Source organism: Podarcis pityusensis (genome assembly GCF_964106645.2).
Source record: "Podarcis pityusensis genome assembly, chromosome: 2".
In the NCBI taxonomy this organism is placed as follows: domain Eukaryota; kingdom Metazoa; phylum Chordata; class Lepidosauria; order Squamata; family Lacertidae; genus Podarcis; species Podarcis pityusensis.
Genome location: NC_138029.1, coordinates 86,070,617 through 86,093,915, shown reverse-complemented (window position 1 = coordinate 86,093,915; position 23,299 = coordinate 86,070,617). Strand labels below are relative to the sequence as shown.

The 23,299-nt window shown below is 41.3% G+C and overlaps 1 protein-coding gene and 1 long non-coding RNA gene across 3 annotated transcripts in view; one reads left to right on the top strand and one right to left on the bottom strand.

Moving 5' to 3' along the window:
- KBTBD12 (kelch repeat and BTB domain containing 12) overlaps positions 1-2,981 on the top strand; it is a 52,149-nt gene extending 49,168 nt beyond the window's left edge. Inside the window, exon 6 of the mRNA XM_080996919.1 lies at positions 863-2,981. Coding sequence (XP_080853045.1) covers positions 863-1,029 — 167 coding nt within the window. The 3' untranslated portion in view covers positions 1,030-2,981. The remainder of the gene's footprint in view (positions 1-862) is intronic.
- LOC308472263 lies at positions 2,171-23,239 on the bottom strand. 2 transcript variants are annotated; one of them, XR_013983384.1, is made up of 5 exons: positions 22,706-23,239; positions 13,470-13,614; positions 11,380-11,464; positions 5,776-5,833; positions 2,171-2,258 (listed from the first exon to the last, which is right to left on the bottom strand). It is a non-coding gene; the product is annotated as an uncharacterized lncRNA (long non-coding RNA). The 2 variants fall into 2 exon arrangements; XR_013983385.1 differs by lacking the exon at positions 11,380-11,464.
- Between the last annotated feature and the right edge of the window lie 60 nt (positions 23,240-23,299).

Below are 23,299 nucleotides of genomic sequence, written 5' to 3'. Positions count from 1 at the left end.
CCGACATTCACATTTTACAGATAACCCAGAAGCTATCATTGCTTGGTCACTGTCTTGCAGTGTCTTCAGTGTTGTTTTTCCCCAACCCCTGAACTGATGCACATTTTCTTCTTCTTTTCTTGTCAATAAAAAGCAGTTGTAGCACCAGCATAGATAGGCAAAACCCTACTGAGGCTTTTACAGGCAAGCAGGCCCTTTCATTAAAACTCCATGTTACTTGTATCCTGTTCAGTATAGATGAGGATAAGAAATTCAATTATTGATTTCCTTTCGTTTATTTTTGATCTTTATTTCATTTTGCAAAAAAGGAAAGAAAGTAAGTCCAAGAAAACCAGTAGTTAAAGATCCCCTATCTCTGCAAGGAAGCAATAAACCAGGTAAAACCAGTAAGGAGGGAGTTTTCCATTAACATTGCAAGGGAACTTTGCTGGAAAAGATTTACTTGTAAACAAACTTTATAGAAAAAGGACAATTCTGGACCATGTAGCACTATATTAGTTTAGAATGCATTCAGCATGCAATTAGTTTGGGCACATCCAAGAACCAAGTTTGTTTCCTTTTTAGATACAGTGGTCAAAGGAGAAAACCAATACTCAATGAATGATGTTTTTTGTTATAAGCCAAGCAAAAAATGACTTGGCATTCTTAAGTCAAATCAGCACAACCTGGAGTTTCCAGACACATTGTACAGCTTGGAATACAAATATTGGGTTTGCAAATCATGCTTCAGTCACTGTCATATCTCCTTTTAATCTAAGCATAACATAAAAGAATTTTTTGCTTTGTTACTTACATCAAAGATGGTTTCTTGACTCCTTTGTTGATGTTGAATTTCATTTTTCTTTTTCTTTTTTGGTTGCAGCTCGCCATGAAGTTATCACCAAAGAGATCTTAGAGCTGGACACCTGGGAAAATCAGTGGAATGTTGTGGCTGTCAACGTCCTCATGCATGATAGCTATGATGTCTGTCTTGTTGCTCAGCTGAACCCACGGGATCTCATTCCTCCTCCTCCTGATTTAGTGGAGTAATAGGCATGCAGGTTTCCCTTGCAGTTGATATGTGGAGCTTAGAACAGAGACTTTCATATAAATGGCCAGCAATGTCTCCTGGACACCTAAAAATGCCAGGACAACTGTTAGTTAAAGCATCTGGAGTGAATGCAAGCCTTTGCAGTCGCTTAAAGAATCAAGAAAACATTTGCACATTCAGAAATCAGAATTCTATACTGACATAAATACTGTGAAACCATTAAATTGTCAGCAGAGGGCCAAACGGAATGCAAAAGATGGCCTTAGGGTGCAATCCAGTACCTGCTTACCTGGAAGTAAGCTCAACTGAACTCAGTGGGACTTATTTATGAGTAAACACACATAGGATTGTGCTATTAGTCTCATAATCAGGTGGAATTGGCTCAAAAGTCAGATTGCATTGGCCCTGTGTTGATGGCGGAGTTTGCAGATAAGCAGCCTTCTTTCATACAGTCCTGCATACTGTACAACCAAAATCGTCCAGATGCTGAATCTCAGCTAGAATAGATAGAACATTAGTTCTCTTGAAGTTTGGAATAAACTATCAGCAATGGTTTCCTAAAGTTCTGGTTTGGTGCCTTATACAATGAAGGATTTTGCTTGCCTTAATACCTCGGGGCTTGCTTCTTATAGTTTCCATATGGAGTGAAGAGGAGGTCCATACAAAGCTGTAGGACATGAAGTCAAAGCATTGGTCTCTCTAACTCAGCACTGTCTATTACAGAGATAGCCAAACTGGTGACCTCCAGGTGTTGTTGTACTACAACTCCCAGCAGTCCCAGCCAACATGCCCAATGGATGATGGGATATGTAGTCCAACAACATTTTGAGCACACCACATGGGTTACCCCTAGTCTGCTATGTCTAGCAGTAGCTCTTCACTGTTTGAGGCAGGAATCTTTCTCTATCCCAACACAGAAATGCCAGGGATTGAACCTGGGACCTTTTGCATGTGTTCATCTACTGAGTTAGAGCCCTTCTCTGTTGGTCTTCTGCTACCATAAGGCAGGCTGGGACATTCAGAACTTTCCACCCAGGTTGGTCTTATTGGTCCTTTATCCATCTCTTCTGTCCTGAGTTTGACACTAGAGCATTAAGGAAGGGCAATCTCTGCTGCTGCCACTAGTGCCATTACCATCACCTACTGCTCACCTGGGGTGGTTTGTACTGAGGTAGAGAAAGGGTAAGCTGAGAATGCAGATGTCGCATCAGTAGTAGCCCTGGAGATCCTAGGAGTGAGAAAGGGAGAAAGAGCTGAAAAGGGAAGAGAATCATAGGTGTGAGAGTCCAGAATGAGTGGTCTAGGGCTTTTGGGAAGCAGTCATTCACTTTTCAAGTGTAATGTGTAGCCAGCCCATATTTAAAATTCCTGCTGCTGGAGCTTGAACAGAGGAAAAATGAGGAGAGTGAGATATATTTCCTACCCTGTTTATGACTCATCAACTTTACCTTGAAACATCAATAAACTTTTCATAAAACACACAAAGGTAGCATGAACTTCACAAGAAGTTGCTCAATGCAGAACACTGTGCTAGGGTTGAATCAGCATGTGTATGTGTTTAATAGAAAGAATTAATCTAGAAAAGAAGTGAAGCTGTGAGCCTCATGACTCAACCTTTTCCTTCCTGTGTGCTTTGTAGGTAGGATGTATTTGACAGTTAAAACATTTACATGTGAATGTTTCACGGCTATACTGTCAACACTAGAAGAAAAGGTTTTAGCCTATAGTCTGGGGAAATGTGGGTGCTGCTTCCCTAGATTATGTTGAATCTTGATTCTGATGTGGGCAAAAGGCCATTGGGATGCTTGCAAGTGCACACAAACAAAGTATACATCGCTTTGTTGGAGTTTAGAGATGATAAACAGTACTGAAGAACTTTCTCCACATATGCCCTAAGGTTTGATGCTATATTTGTCCAGTTTGTCCAATAAAGCTGCTATATTTTTACCTAGATCATCTCCAGACTGTCAGCATGTTGTGGGAGGGATTCAAGCACATCCCAAAGTTTAAGTTTGTGCAGTTAAATTGGATTAAAGCACTTTGTTGCTCTAGCATAACAAATCTACATCTCCCCTCCTTTAAAAAATGACCTTGTGGAGAATTGGGAATACACTGAAAAGTATAGGATGAACGAATTATTAATAAGAAGACATATAAACACCCTGTATGAGCTATGTGTGAGTGTGTGTGCATGCAAGCACAGCACCCAAACTCACAAATTAGAAATCTCTATTGCTGCACACCAACCCAATCTCTGAGCGGTGCAAGATTCCAGGGGTTCCAGGCGCTTACCCAGGGTTCGTTTTTCCTTCTGGAAATGAGGCACAGCGGAGACTGTGGTGTCTTTATTATACAGTATATGGTTTATTTACACATATATACAACCTGAGCCTACGATGGAGGGGTTCCAAGCATTTACACCCCAGTTAGGTCTTGCTTCTCCTGTAGCTGCAGCCTTGGATTCAAACAGAAATCGAGCATCACTGGCTGGCTGGCTGGCTGGCTCCCTAGCCTGCTGCCTTTTCTGCTTCAACCTTCTAGCTGACATAATGCCACTCTCCACTCTGGCCTTTGTCTTTCCAACTACTGTGAGCTGAGGCACAGATCCACTTTCTTTGTTCCCTTAAGTGCCCATTAACTGGTCCTAGGCTATCACCTCACCAGAAAGCTAGCTTGGCTAATCCAGGAATTTGAATCCTTAATTAGATTTTACCACTTGCTAGATCCAGGCAAGTACAGCCTACTTCCTCCAACTCATAACACTATTCCTCCCCCACCTTCAAATTGCTGAGCAGCACCAGGTACATCTTGCTAGTGCTCAATAATCAGGTTGTCTGGAAGAACTCCTAATCTTTGCATGCCTCTATATCTTTGAAATGGAACACACATATATATATTCAATTTCAAAGACAAAGGAGCAACAGAGCTAAGCTTTAGCAAAAGGGGGGGAAGGAACAAAAGGAGATAATTATTTTTACACTTTCAAAAAGTAAAAACAAATACAGCTTTTTGCCCATCGCTAACACTGTGGTTGTCAGTTCTAAATAAAGACTATTTACATAACCTTCAGCCCACTTGGAAATGTGGAACAGGAGCTCTGTGAGTACAGACTTGCAAATAACATCTCACCAGGGTGGTTGCTCACATCTTGCTCTGCTCACCTGAGCATCTCCTCCTTTGCAGCCTGCTCCTCCCTGCCCTCCCACCACTGCACCCTATGCTTCCCTCTCTGCGTTCCTCTTCTCATTTCCCCCCATGCACTGCACTCCCCCTAAACAGGGAAGTGGCAACTCTCATTAGTGGAGAGTTTTGTTTCCATGGTACCTACCATGCTAATAGCTGTCTTCTTTCCAAATTTAACTATGGGCTCTAATGAGTGATTAAGGCAGCAGATCACCTCAGCCATTTATATGGTTCATTTACACCCTCCTGCAAGGGGGCAAGAAACTGTGAAATTGCCCTGCCCTGCCTGCGGGCCAGAAGATCAGAAGGAAGCATCCTTGAAGCTCCCAACTTAAACCATGCTAAATTGGGGGGCTCTGGAGGGACTGCCATTGAGGAATAAAAATGTCCATGTTTTACTAAGAGTAGACCCACTGAAATTCATGAAGATGGCTAACAGTGTAACCTATGCATGTTAATGGGTTTTTGCTGTGATTTTATATTGTAAACTGCCCTGAGATCTTCAGATGAAGGGCAGTATATATATTATAAATTTAACAAATAATAAGTGTTCAAGGGTTCAAGCCTAAATTAAGTGCCTTAATTTCAATGGGAAATCTACTGAGTGCTACCCCATGGCTCCCCAGATGTTGCTGGACTATGAATCCCATCATCCCTGCTTACATCATTGTTGGCCTCGCAGGCTGGGAACGGTGGGAGCTGAAGTCCAACAACCTCTGGAGGATCTCAGATTCCCCATCCCTGCTTGATAGCGGCCTTGGATTAACTTCCTGTTACTTGCAGAACTGAACTAAATAAAACCTGTTTCCGCCTGCAACAAGAAAATCCATTCACTGCAAGCTAATGTAATCAATGTAATGCAATTGCGCCTCTTTGCTGTTAGGGAAATGGCATGTTCTGGTGCCGGAAAGTGTGTGTTGTAGTCACAGAACAGGGGGACTAAGGACCAGGAATTGGGGGAAGCAAAACACTGTGACTTGGTCCTCCCTGTTTCTTTTAGCCATAGGGAGCTTCCAAATTGAATCCCACTTGAAAATAGTGACAATCGTGTATCAACAAACTCTGGTCACACAGTTATAGTGGTTTGGGGGGGGAACGTTGCGTAAAAAACCCGTTTCCCCAAAACACTGTACTTTATGTGTACAGTAACAGGAAAATGGAGTGGAAAGTGTGGGATAGCCCTTGGCTTGACACAATATAATCTACCATTCCCTCCAACAAATCAGGATGAATGCCCACATTTCCAGCACTGCAGTATACAATGAATGTCTCACATCAGACCAAAATAATGCTGTAAGCCAAGGATAGGGAATCTGTGGCTCTCTAGATGTTGTTGAGCAACACCCATCATGTCTGCTCATCTGCTCATGCCAGCTGGGGCTGACAGGAGCTGGAGTCCAGCAACATCTCTTGAGGGCCATCATTTCTCCAAACATACATACTGTAAGTAACCCAACAGGCTAGAAATCAAAAAATATTTCCTCACATCTCTCTAGAACTTCAGATTTTAAAATGGATCGGAGAGATCTGAGCATTTCTTCAAAGAGATGCAATTCACTTACCAGTCATGCTCAGCTGCAGCTGATATGCTAGCTGATGTGCTAGCATTTTACTCCAGATCTGGAGATTGAAAGGAAAGGATGTTTATAAAACTGCCTGTGAAACACACACAGCACGTCCTTTGATGCTCCTCCCTTATTTTCTTTGGCTTCAATGCCTTATGTGCACTTGATGGAATGATTTAATAATATCCTCTTACTTCAGGAGAGCATGAATTCTACAAAACATAAGCCCCAGAGAAGTGAAGTTCTGCTGTGTGTGTGTGTGTGTGTATTTGGCTGCAATCTTACACCTCTTACCTTAATGTTTATACAATGAACATTCAAAGCCTTTTTCAGAAGAGAAATACGAGTCTGAGTTTTGTTTTTGCAAGTATCTGCCGAAGTATGTATCATCCTTAGCTTAAAGTCTGTCTGTTTGTAAAAAAAATGTTTCTTTTATTTGGTTGGGCAGCAAATTACCTGATCCTTTAAACTGCTGTGCAAGGCAAAAAAACAATGTGATCTGTGGCATGGACTATTATTACCAGTGCAACTGCACCACACAAGGTCCAACTTGGGCTGATTGGAGGTGCAAAATCACTAAAGACTATCCTGTCCATTGCAACTGAGTTTCTTCCTCCCCAGTGTCTTATACTGTGGCCTATATCAGGTTGGCTCAGGGTCAAGAGGGTATATTATTACCCTTGTCATATCCGCATTCAGATGTCAATTTTGAGTTGTGACCATACAGAACAAAACTGTGAGCATATTAGTTGTTTATATTGTTACAAAAAACACACCCCAGAATTTAGGAAATGAATCCATTTGAGAGTACTGTGTCTAGATCTCGCCACTGCGCTTCAAAAAAAAGTCATAAACAACTAGGAATGGGTTCAGAGAAGGACAACAAAGATGGTCAGTGGTCTGGAAAACAAGTTCTATGAAGAAAGGCAGGAAGAACTGGATATTCTTAGCCTAGAGACTATATGGATTGCATGGTTTTCAAAATACATACAAAGTAACCTAACCCAGCTTTGTGGACGGCAGAACCTGGACTCAAACTACAGTCATACCTTAGGTTGCAGACGCTTCGGGTTATGTGTTTTCAGGTTGTGCACCGGAACAGATTACTTCCGGGTTTCGGCGCTCGTGCATGCGCAGAAGCGCTAAATCGCGCTTTGCGCATGTGCAGAAGCGCCAAATCGCAACCCGTCCATGCGCAGACGCGATGCTGCGTGTTGTGAACGCTGTGGGTTGCGAATGTACCTCCCACACGGATCACGTTCACAACCTGAGCATCCACTGTATATTGTAAGCAGCATGGTAAGGAAAAGCATGCATGATTCTAGTTTAAGAAAAACAATGTTTTTGTATGCTACAAATAGGCTAGTGTGTGCAGTGTGTACCTGAGAGAGGGGGCATAATAGCACTGTTACAATACTAGAAGAGTTGTCACTGTAGAAGGGGCAAAGACTTGTTTCCTCCTGCCCCAGAATGCAGGACTAGATCTGACGGACCTAAGTTACAGCAGGTGAGATTTGGGTTGAACATTAGGAGAAGTTGCTGAACAGTAAGAGCAGTCCAACATGGAAACCAATTACCTAAAGGGGTGATGGGCTCTCCCTCACTAGAGGTCTTTAAGCAGAGGTTGGGCAGCCATTTATTGGAAATGCTGTAGCTCTGGGTTTCCTGCATCAAATGGAGTGGTGGCAGCAACAGAACAGATGACCTAGCTCTATGATTCTGTGAGAATATATTGGTGGCAGGAAGAAATTGTGTGCAACAGGGAAGAAACAGAAGGCGGTTTGTAAAAGCACAGCAGACATGGCTGGTTAAAGTGATACCTGAGCTGAATTTAGACTACACACCACATCAACTCTGATTAGGAAAGCAGCTTGTGAAAGTCTCCTGAGACTCCCATGAGGAATATGTGTTTGTAGTCCTCCAAATCCAGCCGCAGCTCAGGCCCAGACATTATGCGGAGAACACTTATTAGGCAGTGTGAGGTCTCAAGACTCATACACAGGGACCTCATTCACTGAAGCTAATAGAGTAGCACTGCAGGGGAGTTCTGCCCTCTGCTTGCCCCTTGCTTAAGTATAGGCTTAGGCTGTTAAATCTCAGCCGCAACATGGCATGAACCGCAAAATGGAAATGCTCCAGGGACTAGCTTTCCACAGACAGACACACAGTGTAATCAGGAACTTTTAATAAAAATAAAGGTGGAAGTTTTGGTCTGCTTTCCTGCAGCTACCCAGAAATAAAATAAGCACAGAGAGAGGATTAGCCGGCAAAGGAGACTGGATCTTAATTAGGAAACTGTTCACTTTGCTTTGTTTCCTGTCTTGATTTAAAAAAAAAAGATTGGAACCATATGTGGGACTTAAGAGCAAGAAGGGGAAGGAAACTAGAAGCTGCAGGTGGGGCAGAACCGCTTGATTAGTTCATGCGGATAGTGTGATTATAGTTAGGCACTAGGTGGCGCTGGCCTGGGTTATTTCTGGGTGGAGTATACGATTTCGTGTCTCTGTTCTTGTCTGTCTAGCTTTCTGACCAATGTGTCCTCTTAGCCTTCCATGACAGGTCACTTTACTATGTGAAATCCAGTCAATAGTGGTAGGAAGCTGGCAAAATGTTATCTTTTACAACTCTTAAAGATAAGGGATACTTTGCAGAGGCTGCAGCTGGCAACTTGCTGCTTCCTTGGTTTCCTGGGAACTGTAGTTTGTTAAGGTTGCTGGCAACTGTAGCTCTCTGAGGAGAAAACTAGAGTTCTCGGGGTTCTTTGAGTGAAACCAAGTGCTTTAAATGTGAGTTGAATGTGCTTTAAATGCATGCTGTGGATGTTTCTTAGGCATAAGGTCTCTTCTTCGTTTATTTGTCCATTAACAGGGAAAGGTAATTGAATTCACAAGTAAGTGAATTCCAGAGGGTAACAAACTAATATGAGGTAACCTTCAAAAAAGTGTTACATCAGTTTTTAACCACTGTAAACAAAAATGCAGCCTAATTCTATGCTGTTTTCCCACTAGGCAGGTTGCAGCATCCTATCTAGAGGCAATGCAAAAACTTTCCCTGAGGATCCAAGTCCTATTTCATTAGGTCATTCTTATCTTTTTCTGCTTTGGAATTTTGCCAAATGCAGTTGGATACTAGGCAGACAGAGCAAAGTTTATTTAAGGTTAGCTTGTCAGATGGAATAATCCACCAGCTCCCCTGACCCCACCACCTAGCTGATTTTAAAACCCTCTCCCAGGGGCTCCTCCTCCTCCAACTGAAATCAGAGTCGTTTCAGGCTGCTTTAAAGTTAATAATAAATTGATAAATTGGGAGAAAGGGCCACACATTTCTCACCCTGCTTCTCTTTTGACCCTCACCAAGAACTGCAATTTGCTCCCTTAACTGCTCGATCCTTTTAACTTCTTGCGTAATACAACAATTCCTAAGAGCTACAGCAAAGAAAACTGTGCCTTGAGTGATCTGGAAATGGCTGCTGCCAAGGGCATGGGCTTTCTCTTAAGAGCTCAGCAGACTTGACTCCTGCATTTTCTGGCTGGTCAATTCTGTAACCTGAAGTAGATGAGGGATTTAAAGCATTTCTTTCAAGTGAATTTGTATAGCTTATCTACTTAGGATGGATTTATCAGCTGGCCTCTTTTGCAAGCAGGACAATAAATCCTCATACCCATTCAGCCAAAATAAATTGTTAAGTCATGCTTTATGGGACCAGCTCTTTAGTATTATCTCTGTTTAGTTATAAGAATGATGTAAATCTAGAACCTGAATGGTAAATACGTCCCCCGCTGGAGTCTGGAACCAATTCCAGATGAAATTAAATAATGTTTGGCCATTAACTGCTGTGACCGCATTATATCCAATTTTTAAAATGGCCATCCTTAAGGTATACAAGCTCCTCCACATATGTCTGGACATAAGCCCAGCCCACAATGACTGAGGTCCCAACTAGGTCTGAGATTGGATTTCTTGAAGTCTTCTTCCAGTTGTTGTTGTTGTTGTTGTTATAAAGGCATATGCAAGTGACGTAAGATTTGGACTGCAGCCATAGTGCCAAGGAGAGGGGATACCAACCCTTTCCTCTGGTGCTATTTTCCTCCCTTCTAATTTCCCCTGTTCCCAGCGGCTATTAGCTATGAAACGGGAAAACAACATATACTCATACTGAACCCACCTTTGCCCTCTCTGCAGCTAAGAGCAAGGGGAAGTGTGGTGGGTTGAAGTCAAGAGCTGATTACAGATCTCCCGTGCCAGGTCTAAAATGGCCTTGAATTAATTTAGTTCCTTCCTTACCTGAGAAATTCCCCACCTGATCATGCCAACAAAGATATGTATCTCTAATGGTGAAGATAAATGTGTCTACCTCTGCCCCCCATAAAGGTTGAGAAACTTAGTGAGGATTTGTTGGAGCAAAGGGAAGGGAAGAAAACAGCACTTTGTTAGATCCACCAGCTTTGCAGTGGAATTTTACAAGGAAGAGACAAAGATACCCTAGGTCAGGGGTCTGCATCCCGCGGCTCCGGAGCCGCATGTGGCTCTTTTACACCTTTGCCGCGGATCTGGGGTGGATACTAGCGAGGGGAGGAGGCGCATTGTGCGCCCCGACACTCCCCACTGTGGCGGGCCCTGTACTGGCTGTGACGTCGCATGGGGGCGGTGCGTGCGTTAGTCACGCACCGTCCCGACGTCACCTTCCCGCGCGCCCGCCCGCTACATTGTAAGGGACATGTACGCTGGTCACTGCATTGAAAGGGGAGTGAAGAACACACACACAAAAAAAGGTAACTTGTTAATTTAACGTTTATTTCTATGAGGAGGAGTAATTCTGAGGGGTCAAACAAAGAAAGAATAATAAAAAAGTGACAAAAAAGTTATTTTTATAATGACGAGTTTTGCGGCTCCCATGTTTTTCTTCTTCGGAAACAGGTCCAAGGGGCTCTTTTTGTCTTAAAGGTTGCAGACCCCTGCCCTAGGTGTCTGCCCTAGAATCAGTGGTGGCTGATGGTCCTGGAGACTGGTGGGGTGGAAGGCAGGGAGCTCAACAGTCAGTGACCAGTGGTAGGGCCAAGTAATTCTAGTTTTGTCTCCTCATTCTCATCCCTGCGGAGTTAAAGAAGGGGAAAACAGAGACTAAGGAGGGGGAAGCTGACAGCCCGTGCTACCCCACTGTATTGGCTGGAAGAAATCAGGCAGGTAGGGGCTGTCTGAGAACAGACGTAAGGTAGGTGAATTTGGTGGTTTCAATTTCTTTCAGTTTCTCATTTTTCCAGTCTGAAGTTCAGTGCTCCACATTTCCTCACTAGTTTGCAATTTTAAAAAATCCTCATGAAAATTCCTTACTATTTTATTTCTCCAACTACACACATTTTGTATGCAATTTTGCCCAATGTGCATTTTGCAAAGCAATTTCCCCTAACATAATGCATTTTTATATATTTTGTTCACTAATATGTGTGTGTTTATGCACACTTCACCCTAGCACATGCATTTTTTGTATACATTACTTGGCTGGAAAACTGCATTACAAATTTCAGAGAAGTGCAAATTTCATAGGATGGCTGTGTTTTGGTCCATGTATTGTTTTGGAAAGTGCAAATTAGGTAAGCTCACCTTCAAGTGCAAACTGAATCATGTCTCTCCTCCATCCCTAGTGATAGATTGGTGCTGGTCGGGCAGCCTCCACTGCATAGGTTGTCTGAGAATAGAAGTGAAATATTCACAAAAATAAAGTATCATTATCTTTTGGATTTAACTGATGGGCTAGGTTAAGGAAATTAAAGGTGGAAACTTGAAATGATATATGTGATGCTGGTTGGGAATCAGTTCACACCTGTAAGTTTAAAGGGGATTTCAGATTCTCCATGTAATTGAGACAATGGTTAAATTCAGCTGGAAATCAGGATTCCATGGAAAAGATTGTTTTGAGGAGTTGGGATAAAATGCTAAATGAACAGGAAGTGTCTCCACCTGCTGTCATAGATTAGGGAACCTGTAGAGTGCCCCCCCCAATTCTGTCACATCCACAGCCTTGGACCTAAAGAGCCTCATGTCAGGAAAGCAGGAAGTAGCATTTTTTAATCTTCCTTTTTGGTATTGAGATAGCAATATAGATCAGCAAATCAAATGTCTGTTTATGATAGCTAAGTTGGTAACAATTATGCTGGCTTTGTATAAGGTATAAGATCTGTGCTCTGAGAGGGTAGCAATTTTGCATGACTCAGGCCAAACTAGATATTACACTTGGGATGGGTGTAACAGTCTCCCAATTTTTTAAAAAATGAAAACAGCTGCAGAAGGCTGCCACTTTTAGCAGACCTGAAGGGGAGTGGCTGCTTAACCATGCAAAATCATTTCCTTCCTTTCTGTCTCCCCCCGCCCTCCTTTCTTATTTATCCATGGGAGAAACACACAGGGTGTGTCATGAATGATCCATAATTTAAACAAATAAACAATATTCTGATTCTCCCATGCCTTTTCCTGATTAATGAGATATCCTCTCATCATAAACTGCAAGTTCAACTCCCAAGCAAGCAAAAATTCACACACACGACATTGAAGAAACCAGAGGCCTTTCTCCTGGGCATAGTCGGCCAATCGGTGTTAAAAAAGGATAGAACTTTCTTTATGTATGCAACAACAGCAGCAAGAATACTCATCGCAAAGTATTGGAAGACACAAGAGCTACCCACACTGGAGGAATGGCAGATGAAATTGATGGACTATATGGAATTGGTGGAAATGACTGGCAGAATCCGTGACCAGGGAGAAGAGTCGGTGGAAGAAGATTGGAAGAAATTCAAAGATTATTTACAGAAATATTGCAAAATTAAAGAATGTTAGAGTGATGATGGATTGAAATTAAGCGGCTTCTAGCTGTACAGATTTTAAAGTTATATATAGATCAAGATTAAGGATTAGGATTAAAAAGGTTAAAAGAATGGAAAATTGGTTTTTAATAGGTAAAAATTTAATGTTATATTATATTAAGATCAAGGATTGGGATTAAAAAGGAGGGAAAGGAATTGCTGGACAAACAAATTGAATTGGAATACAAAAAGAGGGAGGTATGAGGAAGTCTGGGAAACAAGTAAATGTAAAAGAAGTTATGAAAAGACGGAATTGTTTTTAACTGTTTTTTTTCCTTTTTTTATCTTTTTGTATTTTGTATTTTTTATTTTTTATTGTGTATCTTTCTTTTTTTCTTTTCAAATTTCTCTTGTTTATTAATGTGATTTTATTTTTTCTGAAACTTTAATAAATATTAATTATAAAAAAAAATTCACACACACGACAAATACCCTTCCTCTCTGCAATATAGTCAAAAGAAACTCTCCCACCCCATTTAGTATTTTCAATGTTGCACTGGTTCTCAGAAAATGTATTTTCTATGGACTGGCATAAGAATCAGTTTACCTTTTAGAACAGGGTTTGTCCTTTACTGTTAATAATAATCTGGAAGCCATAGCCTAAGGATTGCTCCCATTGTCACACACATTTTTCAAACAGCATCTTCACATGCATCAGGAGATGATTATGGTTTCACACATTCTGCACAAGAATTACTCTGCCAATGTCAACAGTTAATCAGAGGAATAAGGTCTGATAGACTCCATTTGTGGAGAGGAAGGTCCTCTGCATTCCTCTTTGCCTCTCCAAACATTCCCACACAGCATAAGACCACTACAATGAACCCACCATACCTGTTTACCAGAACCATCTTGGCAGGCTGGGACAGAAGAACAAGAATCGTGTGCCTTGGACTGCAAAGCTGCACTGCTGTGGGGAACAAGCCCCTCTTGAGATGTAATGCTGTGAACTCTCTTCCTCCACCCAGGTGTGCAGTATCTAGGTGTAAAATAAACCATGTATTTTAAAGCGCCACACTCTCTGACATGCCTGAATTCCCAATGGAAACACAACCCTGTAACCGCCTGGAATCTTGCTACCACTCAGCAGAGACTGGAGGTGGCACACAACCTTTGTAAGCATATTGGTCCTATGACATCAAGCTTCCTTGTCTACTACAAACACTGACTACTTTAGCTAAAATGGCAGCAGTTTGGGAACGGAGGAATTAAGCCAAGTTGAGTTACAGGTATCTCAACAATGGTATCTCAGCGATCTGCCTGCATATTGTGCCCTTGTTTGAAAGCACGCTATGAGGATCCACACAGAGGGTTAGAAGTAGTACTAAACTTGGTTAAAAAACAAAACAAAACCCCAAAGCCAGCTGCTGAATATCAACTGCCTCAACCAACATGTAGGAACCTTTGCTATGAACACAACTGCTGGCTCTGCTGGAGCAGGTTTGTGCATGGACAACAAGGTTAAGAAAGCCCAGGGTGGCACCTAGCTTGGTTATTGCAGGTCTTTTATCACGTACAGTCTATCTGTTTGGCACATTATGGTTATAAGATTTCCTAACTACCAGAGGGAGATTGGGGGTACCATACAATATAGCTTTTATTTATAAAGCCTTTTACAAATGTCCCAGGGAGCTATTTTGCAAAGGCAAGAGCAGACAAGTACAGCACGATAACAACGAATCACAGTTCATTCACTGCACAGCTTATGTCACGGGGTCTGATTTCAGCTTTAGTTCTAAAACCAAACAGGGAATTTGCTTGGTGAGTTTCTGCTGCTAATGTCTTGACAGTACAATCTTATCATTGTTTACATGGGGTGTACGGATGGGCAAACTTGACCATTTCAGTTTGTCTCCATCTCATTTTTCCAATCTTAAATTCAATTCTACACATTTCCACATTAGTTAATCTCTCCCCCCCCCCTTTTAAAATTAATCATGGAAATGAATCAACAACTTAGCGCAATTTTCTCCTATCTGTGTGTTTGTATGCAATTTTACTTAAGATACAAGTTTTTGCAAAGCAATGTTCCTTAAGGTTATGCATTTTTTTGTACTATCTTTGTTAATATATGCATTTTTTCTGCTATCTTTGTTAATATATGCATTTTCTACACACTGGGGTAGAGAACTGCATTGCAAAATTCTGAAAAGTATTAATGTTGAAGGAAGGCTGTGTGCTGTTTTGCATATTGTTCAAGACACTGGTGTTTCTTGCTGCCCTTCCACTTGTGTTGCATCTGAATCCTCTCTCAGGCTCCTCTCCTGGGCGTGGAGATCTCTGTACAACCCAGCGGAGGTTACCGAGTGCAAGGGCCATCTCCTCTATGGTGGCTCATGCATACATGGGTCTCTCTAAATGCCGTCATCATGAGCTTTGCAATTAGAATAGCCATTGAATAATGTCAGGCATATGTGTAGATTTCATACAAAGTTTAAGCAAAGGAAGATTTATAAGTTAAACAGTTCTCCCACCTTGTGGCTAAGCTGAATATTACTGCCAAGATAGCATTTGCGTTAAATAATCAGAGGACGTGAATGCATATTAATCCCAAATGTGCACGGCATGGAGAAAGTGGATAGAGAAAAGTACTTCCTCAGCCCCATAACACTAGAACTTGTGGATATCCAGGGAAGTTGAATGTTTGAAGATTCCGGACAGTTAAAAGGACGCACTTCACCATGCAACACATAGTTAAACGATGGAACTTGCTCCTGCAGGAGGCAGTGATGGCCACCAACTTAGATGGCTTTAAAAGAGAATTAGTCCAATTCATGGAGGAGAGGGCTATCCATGGCTACTAGCCATGATGGCTATGCTCTGCCTCCACAGCTGGAGACAGCAATACTTCTGAATACCACTTGCTGGAAGCTCCAGGAGGGGAGAGTGCTCTCGTGCTCGAATCCTGCTTGCAGGTTTCCCACAGCCATCTGGTCGGTCACTTTGAGAACAGATGCTGGTTTAAATAGGCCATTGGCCTGATCCAGCATGCTCTTCTTGGGTGCCGTCTTAACACTCCGGAAGCTGCGTGTGAAACGTGTTTCATACAGTAATTATTAAAGTTGCTCCACCTAACATTGTGATTAGTCTGTCAGATGCTCCACAAATACTTTTCATCACCTATTTAAGAGCCAGAGGAGCTATAGCACAAAGGGCAGTTGCTGACAAATTATCTCTATAGGCTGAGACCTGCGTCCACTGCAATCAATATCCCTCACATGTAATAAAAAAATATCTGTCCACAAGGTGGGGAAAAAAAACATTCTTACCCAATGGAGACTATTACCCTAATCTGGTGGAGCAGAAAATCATTAAAAAGCTGCCTTATTGGTCTAACTAGCTCAGTATTATTTACACTGACTCTCTAGGGTTGCAGACAGAAACCCTGCAGACAGGGTTTCCAGCCTACATAGAGGCGCCAAGGATTGAATTTGGGGTCTTTTGCATGCAATGCACATGCTCTGCCATTGAGTTATGGCTTACTGCTTATATAAAGATGTAGCAATTTTTCCTTGTTTCAAGGATTTCCAGCTCTCAAAATGTAATTGAAAATCTCACAATATCATATTTGGTCTCTGTGTGCAAACGTTCAAGGATGCAGTTGAAGGGTGGAGAAAAATCTATAGCAATGATGCCATGACCAAAAAACAGTGGAGAGGGGCAAGCTAACTCCCAACTCCCCCCACTGTAGAACAGCTGGACCACATCAAGTTCATGCATAGGTCACAGGCAAGCTGGAGACAGTCAGCTCGGGTATCCACAGCAGTGACCAGAGGAGAAATGACTGCTGGGAGGAGTGCAAAGAAGGGAAATGCCATGGTGCATCTGTAACAGCGAAATCGGATGCCTTCATCTGCCCCAACTGCAATAAAACATGTCTCTCGCATATTGGTCTCTACAGCCACAGCAGGTTTGACTTTACCCCTAATAGTGCATTCTTCCATTGCCTCTCAAGATAGATGCCAACAATGTACACTTGCTGAGCATTGATCTGCCAAAAGGCTGGGTGCAGTGCTATCCCACTGAGCTCAAGCCAAGCAAGACCTTGTGATAAGTTTAGGAGGACAGAGGTCAGCTCCTTCTTCCACATGATATCACCTATACCTCCCAAGAGGAAAGAGAAAGCTGAAGGAATCAGCTGAGCTTCCTTATGTTGGCCAATCCATGTGTGAATTCTAAGCATGGCCACATAAAGAATGAATGTAGAGTTCCAAGGGAAAGGAGATGAGGGACAGAATGAGAATGAGGACCAACAATATTATTCTGCATGGGCTCAGTATGGTACCTCCTCAATACAGTATTCCAGAATAAAGTGATGCCAGGAAAACCTGGAAAAATATTACCCCTTTAAATTGGTTGTCTTCTACAAATTCCCCCTGCCTATAAGGTTACCCATAGTATTACTATGAGTAAACTCCTTTAATACCAACTCCAAAACACACACACCAAACCACAACCCTCACATCTCAACATTTACCTATGATTGGTCACGGTTTGGCCAAAAAAAAAAACTCAGAATGAGTGTGACTGAACACAGGCTAGAGTCTATTCTGTGGCAGTGCAGGCAGTCAAAAAGTCTTTTTTCTCTGCCTCCGTTGTGTCAGTGTCTGATCAGGAAAAAGGCAGGGTAATCATCATCATCATCATCATCATCAAGAGCAAAATTATAAAGTGAATGGCTGTGCCATTAATCTGACTTTTGGTACTAATTGTTGAAAGAAACTCCTTAAAGTATATTTCAAGGCATAGAATTATTCTAAACAGATTCATTATACAGAATGGTTATCTAACAACCATTGTCTTAAATGAAGCAGTTGACATGCCTCTTCCATGTGTTCCTACCCATGCCCTGAGCTCATATTCAGATACCCCTCTCTGCATGCCCTTGCAAGCTGAAATACGGTGGGTGGTCACAGGAGAAAAGGCCTTCTCAGCAGCAATTCCTTGTTTATGGAATGTTCACTTGGAGCCATCTTTCATGTCTTTTTTGGTGCCAAGCAGATACCGTTTTATTTTCACTGGCTTTTAAATTTTCATTATTTTACCCAGTCTTCCTTTTCTGGAAGGTAATGGATTTTGCTGTTTAGCATGGTTTTCAGCTTTCTGTCTTATATGGATTATTTTAATTCAGCTTTTAGAATTGCATTTTTGCATTTTATGGTTTTGTTTTGGTTTTGTTACATGCTGCCCAGAAAAGGTGGCTAATAAATACAGTAAATTGTAAGAGCAGAAATAGTAATACTAATAATACAAGGTGTTCAGAAGACCAAGCTCCCAATATTTTCCCAGCAGGTTGTGGCTCAGGGCACAACCCCATGGCCCTTGCAAATGCATCCCAGGCAACATGGGCATAGCCAAAGTTGTTGAACATTTTTTTAGGAAGCTGGCAACCGGGGGGAGGGGTGAATGCACTTGTGCCCCCAATTTCTGCTATGCAAGCCAATCAGGGTTGTGAAGTTGGTGGATTGTCTGCCTCCAGTTTTCTCTCCCTTGAAGGGTAGAGTTGTTCTGCCCAGGTTGTAATATAGCCCCCCGTTACACACACATGCATATGCCACTAAAGGGCTTAAATTAATTTAGGAGTGGTGTGGACTCTAAGACCAGTGTACCTCGAGACAACTCGGAGGTTGACTGAAAAGGAAAATGAGTAACGACAAGGATGAGAAGATGGGATTGAGAACATCATTGTAAACATCAAAGCAGCAGAAATATAGATGATTGGACTCCTACCGATCTCGGAGCATGGGTACCCCCCACAAAAATTTATAATTTGGAAAATAATTGGATTTTATGATTTGTATTGTTATAATTTGGATTAATTGGTATGATATGTTTGATTTGGTAAATGGAAACTTAATAAAAATTATTAAATTAAAAATAAAAAAGACCAGTGTACCTCAATTCCTAGGACTTCACGTGCCTTGCAAAGCCCATGACAGCAGGAAAAGATTTAAAAGATGAGAAGGTAACAATTCCTTAAGTCCAATAAAATAAAATATACACATATATATCTATATCTGTATAATAGAAAATTTGAAAACCGCTATCATGTTTTCATCTTCTGAGGATGGAGGAAACTAGTTCAATACCATGCTTCTTAAAATATATTAACAAAAATAGCATTTGCCTGTTGTTGAAAAGATGCAATGATGTGAGTTTCCTAGGGAAAAACGTTCCAAATAAGGAAGATCTCTCTCTCTCTCTCTCTCATCACCATTCAAATTTCAGCAGGAAGTGGCATCCTGAAGAGTGCATCTTGTAATGTAGATGATCTTAAGATCTGGATAGTCTCGTATGGTAAGTGGGGTACCTTCAGATACTGGGGTCCCAAACCATATACGTATGGCTTTATTAGTTAAAACTAGTGCCTTGAACTGGGCTTAGAAATGTAGTGGTGACCAATATAAGCAAATGAGGACTGGTAAACCATGTTCTGATAGTTTAACCCCCTTCAGCAACCTCGCTGCCAAATTCTGTCCTAACTGAAGTTCCTGGATCATCTTCAAGGGCAGTGCCACGTATAACACATTGCAGTAATCCAATAATGGATGACTTATTCATGCCATCTTGAAAAATAAGTATAAAGTTAGTGAAAGTTCAGATCATTGGTTTTTGTTTTGTTTTTTGAAAGTTCAGATCATTGAGTACAAACATATATGTCTGAATAAGAGGAAGTTGTGTATGTGGTGTATGCAGTGCTTTTTTCTAAAAAAGTGTTTAGGGGTACTCTCATTTTGACTCAAGAAAGTCACCATTTTATAGTTGAAATCGGGGAAAATAAATACAGTACATGGACCAAAGTACAAAGATTCACAAAATGTTTAAGGGTATGCGTACCCCCAGAAAAAAAGCACTGTGTGTGTGTATGTGTAGGTCCATTGTTTCACTCAACATTACTGGATTATAAACGTGTAAAGTATCCAGATATTACTGGATTATAAACGTGTAAAGTATCCAGATATTACTGGATTATAAACGTGTAAAGTATCCAGATAGTGCAACAAGCAGTGATCTGTGTAACGCTGATCACAGTGTCAGGCTGAGTGTTGCCACCCAGACAGTGCATATATTTGATGGCTTAGCTGTCCATTTCTTATTAGGACAGTAGTAGCACACAGAGCAAAAACCCTTAGTTGTTTAGAGTTATTTCCCAAAGCCAACACCACCTTTCAAAATCTGACAGCTGCTCAAGGCCATGAATAGTGCAAACAGCTTTTATTAGCTATTCTTATCTCCCAGATAAAGGGATACTTGCATAAACAATCTATTGGGCTGTATAGCTTGAAGAAAGAGTAGATAGAACAGTTCAGAAAAAGACAAACTGAGCTCCCCAAGGAGAAACACAGTCATCTTTCACTGTCTAGCTATGGACAACCTGGACAAGAGTGTGGATTTCTATTTAAGGAACAGCAGCAGCAAGGCAATCTGTAGTATTCTGCCATCTTTCAATATGCCATGGCCACGTCAGGTTTTAACATCTCAAGATGGAGCAAAAATCCCACTGATTCTTTGTCGTTTAAGAAGAAAGTATTATTTTTCTATTAGGAATTGAACTGATATTTTTATTTGTTTACAGTCACTACCCATACATTCCATCCTCCAGTCCTCTTTTGCTTCAATTCCTTTCCCCCATATCTCACACAAATAGGTCTTGTATTAAAAGCAATCTGGCAACCTTCCAAAGAGACAGTCTCCAAGAACATCTCTCTAAAATAATGGAGGAAAAATATGGATATGGCTTCATACCATGATAGTTGAAAATGAACTTCCTTGGTAAATTTTGACTTACCAAGTGATGGAGAAAAAGTGATTTCTATCACTATCAGTATCTGCTTTTATATTTCTCTGAGGAACCGGGCTCGCCACTTTTGGAGACAGATGTTCTTTCCAGATGACCTGCTTATTGAGCATTCATCCCAATTTGCTTGCACAAAGTTTGTTGTATGTTGCTTTACTGTAACAGTTTTTCTGAGCCTTCACTCTTATTTATTTGTGGAGAGGTTGTATGATGTTGCAGCCAGCGATTGTTATCCCACTCCCTTAGAAACTGCCATTCCCACAATTCTTTGTGGCAAGCCGAGACTGTTGAAGTGGTATAAGAGAGCTTTAAATGAGACACAAGAACTTCCCACGCTGGAGGAATGGCAGATGAAACTTATGGACTATATGGAATTGGCGGAAATGACTGGTAGAATCCGTGACCAGGGATAAGAGTCGATGGAGGAAGATTGGAAGAAATTCAAAGACTATCTTCAGAAACATTGTAAAATTAAAGAATGTTAGAGTGATGTTGGACTGAAAATAAGCGGTTTCCAGCTGTACAGGTTAATGTTAATGATAGACTAAGATTAAAGATTAGGATTAAAGATGTTTAAAGAAATGGAAATTTGACATTAAGAGGGAAAATTTTAATGTTATATGATACTAAGACTAAAGATCAGGTTTAAAGAAGTGGAAGTTATATATTTCAATAATTTATTAAAGCTAAAGATTGGGATTAAAAAAGTGGAAAAGAAATTGCTGGACAAACAATTTGGATTGGAATACAAAAGAGGGAGGTATGAGGAAGTCCAGAAAATAAGTAAACTAAAAAAAACGGAAATGGAAAAGAGATATTGTTTTTAATTGTTATGTTTTTTGTTTTTTATTGATGAATTGTGTTTTTTGTGTGTGTGTGTGTTTTTGTCATTTTTTTTTCTTTTTTTGAGATATGTATTGTGTATGTTTTTCTTTTCTTTATTTGTTGTTTAAAACTTTAATAAAAATCATTTATAAAAAAAAAGAGAGAGAGAGAGAGCTTTAAATGTATGCTGCCAGGTGATGTATATATACATAGATATTCTAGGGTAAAGTGTGCATAAAAATGACATATTTGTAGAATAATATACAAACATACATTACATAATGGAAAGTTGTCTTGCAAAAATGTGTGTATTGGGAAAAATATACAGATAACAATGTGTATATTAGGAGATCGTTGAGTTAATATAGGATATGACAGCTGTTCTACCAGTATAGTGGTGGCATATTCTTCAATACCACTCCCCTAGTATAGCTGGAATACAGGGTTTCTGGATCAACTAAATAAAACATGATTAAGATTTATTTAACTGGGTGACAGTCCTCATGCTGTTCTACAGATACTAGTGTTAAGAAAAAACTGTTAGCCAAACTTAGGGATGGGCATGGGAAGCCATTTAGTCCCTTACAGACAAAAACGAAGATGCTGACATAGTCCCATTATCATAAAACGAGCCTCTACAAAATGAGCACAGATAGTAAAAGCCAATACCACATGGAGTGTATTTCAGAAGTTAACCTTTAAAATGACAAAGGCATAAACAGTGGTCATCAGAGTTATATCTGACCAAAGGGATCCAAAGCCACACAAAATACTTATAACCAGTTTTGATGATCACATAATAAAAATTTACTGTAAATTGAAAATCCACTGGATTCCTTTATGGGTGTCAAAACCATACACAACAATTTATTTATTTATTTATTTATTTTAAATGTGAACTTGCTGTTTGAGAGAGATTTCTTTACCCACTCTTGAAACAAACAGCCCCAAGCACTTAGAACTAGGCATGATTGCCTCAGATATTGGCACCAGATCTTAAAAGGTTGGTGACTACATACATCTTCAATAAAACAGTCACAAGTGCACGTTTTGTTTATACCAGATCTCTCAAGGTACACTGCTTGCGCATTCCAAAGGAGATCCCTTGCATACTGTGGACTGTATCGTACTTGATTTGGTGTGGAGCTGTGGATGATTGAATGACACCTTGCAATTCCAGGGATCGCTTATTCTAGAAGTGAACTTAGGTGGCTTGAATGCCACTGAGAGAAGAACCAAAATGGGGTCACCGGGAAGCAAGTGAGACATCCATATGCTCAAATCCAAAGATATTCAGGGGGGCAAATATTATATCAAGGGACCCAATTTTGGCAGGGGGTGGGCAACAGGTCCACACCACACGCCTCCTTCAAGGAATCCAGGGAACTGTAGTTTGTTAAGGGTGGTCTGTGAGGGGAAACCATAGTGCCCAGGGTTCTTTGTATACCTGGCGTAGCTCTGCCCTCCGCTGAAAAACCAGATCGGAGCAGAATGGCCAGTTGGGAGGACAAGCAAGGCTGATGAAATGAATTCTCCCTAGCAAGCGAGAATATACATTGCAACGCTTTTGTGGAAGGTCTCACTTGCTTCCGCTATTTACAAACTCCTCGCAGCTTTTCAGTGTCCCCTTTTTCGGACAGGACGACTTGCAACTACCACTGAGCATTACTTTGGCTGCAATCCTTAAAGGTGCGTCACCCTACCACCCCGGCCTCTCTTCCCTGGAAGCGGACTCTCGCCTGGGAAATTGCCCTTGACTCGCTTCTCTTTGATTTGTTTTCATGGCGGCAGAACCACAATTCCCAGCATGCCAAGGGCTACTGTTGACTCTTTGGGACGCGACGCTTCTCAGCCCCGTTAGGCCGCCTCCAACTACCACACCCGCACTGAGAACCAGAAAGGAAACGATTTTCTTCCCTCCCTCCCAACGATACCGCGCTAGGCGCGGTTACAGAGGACTCGCTCAGTGACGTGCCGCCGTGACGTACGTTAAGGCAAGGCCTCGGAGGACGCTGGGAACTGTAGTCCTATTGAGTGGGGA